The 8129-nt window shown below is 46.5% G+C and overlaps 1 protein-coding gene across 1 annotated transcript; it reads left to right on the forward strand.

The window, feature by feature from the left end:
* The first annotated feature begins 2838 nt into the window (after nt 1-2838).
* On the forward strand, nt 2839-7760 carry LOC137358998 (probable G-protein coupled receptor 139). Its single transcript, XM_068025143.1, has 2 exons — nt 2839-2944; nt 6862-7760. Exons 1-2 carry the CDS (start codon nt 2839-2841, stop codon nt 7758-7760), a joined length of 1005 nt encoding a protein of 334 aa, XP_067881244.1.
* The last annotated feature ends 369 nt before the right edge of the window (nt 7761-8129 follow it).

Genomic DNA, 8129 nt, shown 5'->3' on the forward strand with positions numbered 1-8129 from the left:
CTGTTGTTCAGCAGGGAGGGACAAAGCCAAGAAGAGCAATAATTATAGGGAACTCTATAATCAGGGGCACAGATAGGCGCTTCTGTGGATGTGAAAGAAACTCCAGGATGGTAGGTTGCATCCTTGGTGACAGGAGCAAGGATGTCTCTGAACGGACAGGGGGCATCCTGAAGGGGGCGGTTGTACAGTCAGAGGTTGTGGTACACATCGGTACCAATGACACAGGCAGGAAGAGTGACTAGGTCCTGCAGGGGGAGTTTAGGGAGTTAGGTAGAACGTTAAAAGACAGGACTTCTCGTGTTGTAATCTCTGGATTACTCCCTGTTCCACGTGGCAGTGAGGCTAGAAAAAGAAAGATGGTGCAGCTAAACACGTGGCTGAACTGCTGGTGTAGAAGGGAGGGTTCAGATATCTGGACCATTGGGATATTTTCAGGGACTGGTGGGACCTGTACAAGAAGGACGGGCTGCATCTAAACTGGAGGGGCACAAATATCCCGGCTGGAGGTTCGCTAGTGTCAGTCGGGAGGGTTTAAACTAGTGTGGCAGAGGGGTGGGAACCAGAGCAGTCGGACAACAGGTGAAATAATTGAGGGCGATCGAGTAAATAAGGCCAGTAAGACCAAGAGGAAGAGCAGGCAGGGTGATGTTGCGGAGCACAGCAGGACTGGTGGTCTGAAGTGCATTTGTTTCAATGCGAGAAGTATAACAGGTAAGGCAGATGAACTCAGAGCTTGGATTAGTACTTGGAACTCTGATGTTGCTGCTATTGCAGAGACTTGGTTGAGGGAAGGACAGGATTGGCAGCTAAATGTTCCGGGATTGAGAAGCTTCAGCTGGGATAGAGGGGGATGTAAAAGGGGTTGTGGAATTGCATTACTGGTGAAAGAGAATATCACAGCTGTACTGCGGGAGGACACCTCGGAGGAGTCATGCAGTGAGGCAATATGGGTGGAGCTCAGGAATAGGAAAATGCAGTCACGATGTTGAGGGTTTACTGCAGGCCTCCCAACAGCCAGTGGGAAGTAAAGGAGCAGATATGCAGACAGATTTTGGAAAGATGTAAAAGTAACAGGGTAGTTGTGGTGGGTGATTTTAACTTCCCCTAGATTGACTGGGACTCACTTAGTGCTAGGGGCTTGGATGAGGCAGGATTAGTAAGGAGGATCCAGGAGGGCTTCTTGAAACAATATGTAGATAGTCCAACTGGGGATGGGGCTGTACTGGACCTGATATTGGGGAATGAGCCCGGCCTAGTGGTCAAACACTCAGTAGGGGAGAATTTCGGGAGCAGTGACCATAATTCCATAAGTTTTAAGGTCCTTGTGGATCAGGATAAGAGTAGATCTCGGGAGAAGATGCTAAATTGGGGGAAGGCTAATGATAACAACATTAGGCAGGAACTGAAGAATTTAGATTGGGGGTGGCTGTTTGAGGGTAAATCAACATCTGACATGTGGGAGTCTTTCAAACGTCAGTTGATTGGAATCCAGTACTGGCATGTTCCTGTGAGGAAGAAGGATAATTTTGGAAAGTTTCAGGAAGCTTGGATTACGAGGGATATTGTGACCTTCGTTAAAAAGAAAAAGGAAGCATTGGTAAGGGCTAGAAAGCTGGCAACAGACGGAGCCCTTGAGGAATAGAAAGAAAGTAGCACGGAACTTAAGAAAGGAGCCAGGAGGGCGAAAAGAGGTCATGAAAAGCCATCGGCAAACAGGATTAAGGAGAATCCCAAGGCGCCTTAGACGGATATAAAGTGCAAGAGGGTAACTAGGGAAAGGGTTGGCCCACTCAAGGACAGAGAAGGGAATCTATGTGTGGAGCCAGCGGAAATGGGTGAGGTACTAAATGAGCACTTTGCATCAGTATTCACCAAAGAGAAGGACTTGGTGGAAGATGAGCCTAGGGAAGAGAGTGTAGATAGTCTCAGTCATCACATATCAAAAAGGAGGATGTGCTGGGTGTCTTGCAAAGCATTAAGGTAGATAAGTCCCCAGGGCCTGATGGGATCTACCCCAGAATACTGAGGGAGGCTAGGGAAGAAATTGCTGGGACCTTGACAGAAATCTTTACATCCTCATTGGCTACAGGTGAGGTCCCAGAGGACTGGACAATAGCCAATGTTGTTCCTTTGGTTAAGAAGGTTAGCAAGGATAATTTAAGAAATTATAGGCTGGGGGGACTTCCGTCAGTGGCAGGGAAATTACTGGAGAGCTTTCTTCGGGACAGGATTTACTCTCATTAGGAAACACACAAACTTACTAGCAAGAGGCAGCATGGTTTTGTGAAGGGGAGGTAGTGTCTCACGAATTTGATTGAGTTTTTTGAGGAAGTGACGAAGATGATTGATGAAGGAAGGGCAGTGGATGTTATTTATATGGACTTTAGTAAAGCCTTTGACGACAAGGTCCAGCATGGCAGACTGGTACAAAAGGTGAAGTCACATGGGATCAGAGGTGAGCTGGCAAGATCAATACAGAACTGACTCAGTCAGAGAAGACAGAGTGCAGCAGTGGAAGGGTGCTTTTCTGAATGGAGGGATGTGACTACTTGCGTTCCACAGGGAACTGTGCTGAAAGTTTTGCTCTTTGTAGTATATATAAATGATTTGGAGGAAAATGTTGCTAGTCTGATTAGTAAGTTTGTGGATGACACAAAGCTTGGTGCAGTTGTGGATAGTGATGAGGATAGTCAAAGGATGCAGCAGGATATAGATCGATTGGAGACTTGGGCAGAGAAATGGCAGATGGAGTTTAATCTTGGCAAATGTGAGGTAATGCATTTTGGAAGGTCTAATGCAGGTGTGAAGTATACAATAAATGGCAGCACCCTTAGGAGTATGGACAGGCTGAGGGATCTGGGCGCACAGTTCCACAGGTCACTGAAAGTGGCAATGCAGGTGGATAAGGTAGTCAAGAAGGCATACGCCATGCTTGCCTTCATCGGTCGGGGCATAGAGTATAAATATTGACAAGTCATGCTGCAGCTGTACAGAACTTATTGAGGCCACTCTTGGAATATTGCGTGCAATTCTGGTCGCCACACTACCAGAAGGACATGGAGGCTTTGGAGAGGGTACAGAAGAGTTTTACCAGGATGTTGCCTGGTCTGGAGGGCATTAGCTATGAGGAGAGGTTGAATAAACTCGGATTGTTTTCACTGGAACGACAGAGGTGGAGCGGCGACATGACAGAAGTTTACAAAGCTATGAGCGGCATGGACAGAGTGGATAGTCAGAAGCTTTGTCCCAGGGTGGAAGTGTCAGTTACTCGGGGACATAGGTTTAAGGTGAGAGGGGCAAAGTTTAGAGGTGATGTGCGAGGCAAGTTCTTTACTCAGAGGGTGGTGAGTGCCTGGAACCTGCTGCCGGGGGAGGTGGTGGAAGCACGTAGGATAGCGACGTTTAAGAGGCATCTTGACAAATACATGACTAGGATGGGAATAAAGGGATACGTTCCCCGGAAGTGCAGAAGGTTTAATTTTGGCAGGCATCAAGATCAGCGCAAGCTTGAATGGCCGAATGGCCTGTTCCTGTGCTGTACTGTTCTTTGTTCTTTGAGTGACCACCGCAAGTCCTTGTGGAGACGAAGTCCCGCCTTCACATTGAGGATACCGTCCATCGTGTTGTGTGGCACTATCACCGTGCTAAATGGGATAGATTTCGAACCTATATAGCAATGCAAAACTGAGCATCCATGAGGCGCTGTGGGCCATCAGCAGCAGCAGAATTGTACTCATCCACAATCTGTAACCTCATGGCCCGGCATATCCCCCACTCTAGCATTTCCATCAAGCCAGCAGACCAATCCTGGTTCAATGAAGAGTGCAAGAGGGCATGCCAGGAGCAGCACCAGGCATACCTCAAAATGAGGTGTCAACCTGGTGAAGCTGCAACCCAGGACTACTTGCATGCCAAACTGCTTAACAGCATGCGATAGAAAGAGCTAAGCGATCCCATAAGCAACGGATCAGATCTAAGCTCTGCAGTCCTGCCACATACAGTCGAGAATTGTGGTGGACAATTAAACAACTAACTGGAGGAGGTGGCTTCACAAATATCCCCATCCTCAATGATGTGGGAGCCCAGCGCATCAGTGCGAAAGATAAGGCTGAAGCATTTTCAACAATCTTCAGCCAGATGTGCCGAGTGGATGATCCATCTCAGCCTCCGCCTGAAGTCCCCAGCATCACAGATGCCAGACTTCAGCCAATTCGATTCACTCCACGTGATATCAAGAAACGACTGAAGGCACTGGACACTGCAAGAGCTGTGGGCCTTGACAATATTCCGGCAATAGTACTGAAGACCTGTGCTCCAGAACTTGCCGGACCCCTAGCCAAGCTGTTCCAGTGCAGCTCCAACACTGGCATCTACCCTGCAATGTGGAAAATTGCCCAGGTCTGTCCTGTACACCAAAAGGAGGACAAGTCCAACCCGGCCAATTACCGCCCCATCAGCCTACTCTCAATCATCAGTAAAGTGTTGGAAGATGTCATCAACAGAGCCGTCAGGCGACATTTGCTTAGCAATAACCTGCTCAGTGACGCTCAGTTTGGATTCCGCCAGGGCCACTCAACTCCTGATCTCATCACAGCCTTGGTTCAAACATGGAGAAAAGAGCTGAACTCAAGAGGTCCGGTGAGATTGACTGCCCTTGACATCAAGGCAGCATTTGACCGAGTACGCCATCAAGGAGCCCTCGCAAAACAGAGGTCAATGGGAATCAGGGGGAAAACCCTCCGCTGGCTGGAGTGATACCGAGCGCAAAGTAAGATGGCTGTGGTTGTTGGAGGTCAAGCTCCAGGTCATCACTGCAGGAGTTCCTCAGGGTAGTGTCCTAGGCCCAACTATCTTTGGCTGCTTCATCAATGACCTTCCTTCAATCATCAGGTCAGAAGTGGGGATGTTCGCTGATGATTGCACAATGTTCAGCACCATTCGTGACTCCTCAGATACTGAAGCAGTCCGTGCAGAAATGCAGCAAGACCTGGACAATATCCAGGCTTGGGCTGATAAGTGACAAGTTACATAGACACCACACAAGTGCCAGGCAATGGCCATCTCAAACAAGAGAAAATCCAACCATCGCCCCTTGACATTCAACGGCATTACCATCGCTGAATCCCCCACTATCAACATCCTATGGGCTACCATTGACCAGAAACTGAACTGGACCAGCCATATAAATACCTTGGCTACAAGAGCAGGTCAGATGCTGGGAATCCTGAGGTGAGTAACTCACCTCCTGACTCCCCATAGCCTGTCTACCATTTGCAAAGTATAAGTCAGGAGTGTGATGGAATGCTCTCCACTTGCCTGGATGGGTGCAACTTCAACAACATTCAAGAAGCTCGACACCATCCAGGACAAAGCAGCCCACTTGATTGACACACCATCTACAAACATTCACTCCCTTAACCACCGACCCACAGTGGCAGCATTGTGTACCATCTACAAGATGCACTGCAGCAATGCACCAAGGCTCCTTAGACAGCACCTTCCAAACCCGCGACCACTTCCAACTAGAAGGACAAGAGCAACAAATACATGGGAACACCACCACCTGAAAGTTACCCTCCAAGTCACACACCATCCTGACTTGGAACGATATCACAGTTCCTTCACTGTCGCTTGGTCAAAATCCTAGAACTCCCTTCCTAACAGAACTGTGGATGTACCTACCCCAAATGGACTGCAGCGATTCAAGAAGGCAGCTCACCACCACCTTCTGAAGGGCAATTAGGGATGGTCAATAAATGCTGGCATAGCTAGTGACGCCCACATCCCTTGAATGAATATAAAAAAACAATCCTTAATTAACCTGCACCTTTCGAAGTGACAGTTTATCCTGTCGCGCAGAATAGATTCCAATAATTTGCGCACTACTGAGGTTAGACTGACTGGCCTGTAATTATTTGGTCTATCCTTCGCTGCCTTTTTAAACAGAGATGCAACAACAAAGGGGGTGATGAGCCATGATTACATTGAATGTCGGGGCAGTTTCAATCGGATGAACAGTCTACTCCTACTCCTATGTTCCTAAGTGAAGCCTCTGGACCTGAATGAATCAGGACCTATCACTTCTTCGTAAACATCTCCCCAAATTAAAAGCAATGTCTTTTGTGTGATTATCCACAGACTAGTGCTTTACATTAAGAATTATTTACAAGCCAAATCCAGGAAGCTTCTGGTGACTTATTTTTTTAAAAACCCACAAAGTTCAGCATCTCTTCAAGATTCATAATGAATCAATGTTAATAATTCAAATGTAAGTCCTTGAAACATATTTCACACCAAAAAATGGATGTACTCTTGTAACACACCCAGTGCAGCATATCCAGGCATCACGATCTATGGCCTGCCCTTTCCACTGCTGATGGTCGGTGTAGCACACACACTTGTTCAGGGTATCCTTGAAACATTTACATGAGGCTCCTCTGTTCCGTTTACCAGTGGTCAGTTATCCGTGCAACACGATCTTGGTCAGGCAACTGTTGACCGTCTGGGCAATGTGACCCACCCAACGTAGTGGTTTTGCCGGAGAATGGCCTCAATGCTGGTGATGTTTGCTATTTCCAGGACTTCAATGCATGTGATCTGGTCCTGCCAGTGTGTCTTGATGATGCAGAGCCAGCGCTGATGGAAGCGCTCTAGAAGGCGTACATGATGGCCATCTGGGACCCATGACTCGCCATCATACCGAAGGGTGATGAGGACTACAGCTTTGTACACTTTGAGTTTAGTTTGTACATTTCAGTACATCACTGGATATACAGTTGCAAATCGTTCTCACTGTTCAGTCAAACTAATAGCTTTGCTCAGAGTGATGTATAATTTCCTGTTTATTTCTGTTCCTCACAGTTAATTTGGTGACAATTGTGGTCCTGTCTCGGAAAAAGTGTGGTCTCTCCAAATGTGTCACTCAATACCTGGTGGCCATGGCAGCGGCAGATCTACTGGTCATCATCCTTGACCTGATGCTGAGGCAGATTCCAATTGTCTTTCGGGAACAGCTTCTTTTCATGTGGAACCTCCGTGTATGTAATATTCACGCCGTCCTGCTTTATGCAGCCACAGACTGTTCTGTCTGGTTCACCGTCACTTTCACCTTTGATCGATTTGTGGTCATTTGTTGCCAGAAGCTGAAAAGTAAATATTGCAACGAGAAAACGGCGCCTGTGGTTCTGGGAACAGTGACTGTGCTGAGCTGTTTAAAGAATATTTTCTGGTACTTTATGTTCAGGAATGAATATATGATGCTGATCCTTCCATGGTTTTGTTTTGTAACACAAGAGGTTGCACAATCCCGGATGTGGGCGATAATTGAGACACTTCACCACATTCTAACCCCATGTGTTCCATTTGTCCTCGTTCTACTGCTCAATGCTTTAACTGTCAAATGCATTTTAGTGACCAGTAGAGCCCGCTGGAGACTTCGGAGCCACAACAATGGGTACAGTCCCAGAGACCCAGAGATGGAGAGCCGAAGGAAGTCTATCATTTTATTGTTTGCCATCTCGGGGAATTTCATACTGTTGTGGGCAATGTTTATGGTGTATTCTATATGGATCCGAATGTGGAGTATGGGAGATCAGTCTGTATATATACCTTTTTATGTACAACAAATGGGAGTCATGCTTCAGCTCCTGAGTTGCTGCACAAACACTTGTATTTATGCAGTGGCGCAGACTAAGTTTCGGGAGCAGTTGAAGAATGTGGTGAAATATGCCTTTGCTGTAATTGTTAGATTCATGAAATAATGTGAAAAACTGAAGCATTTCGAGCATCAGAAATCTAGCCCACCTCATTTTATGCTCAGCCAATGCTCCATCACTAGCTTAGCGATATCGTAAATTGCTGCTGTGAATTCGGAATCTGTCGTCTGTCGTCAGCATAAAATGACCAAAGAAAAATCACTTAAACTGATCGTATCAAATATCACTTAAAATGGTCACAATAAATATTATTTAAACAGGTTGCAGCAAATATTACTTGAAATGATCACAGAAAATAGCACTCAAAGTTTTCACAGCAAATATCCCGTAAAGTACTCACAAATATCCTTTCAATGGATAAAGCAAACATCACTTAAAACTGCCATTGCGAATATCACTGAAATGATAAAAACG

This window comes from Heterodontus francisci, unplaced genomic scaffold (assembly GCF_036365525.1).
Source record: "Heterodontus francisci isolate sHetFra1 unplaced genomic scaffold, sHetFra1.hap1 HAP1_SCAFFOLD_348, whole genome shotgun sequence".
NCBI classification, from domain to species: Eukaryota; Metazoa; Chordata; class Chondrichthyes; order Heterodontiformes; family Heterodontidae; genus Heterodontus; species Heterodontus francisci.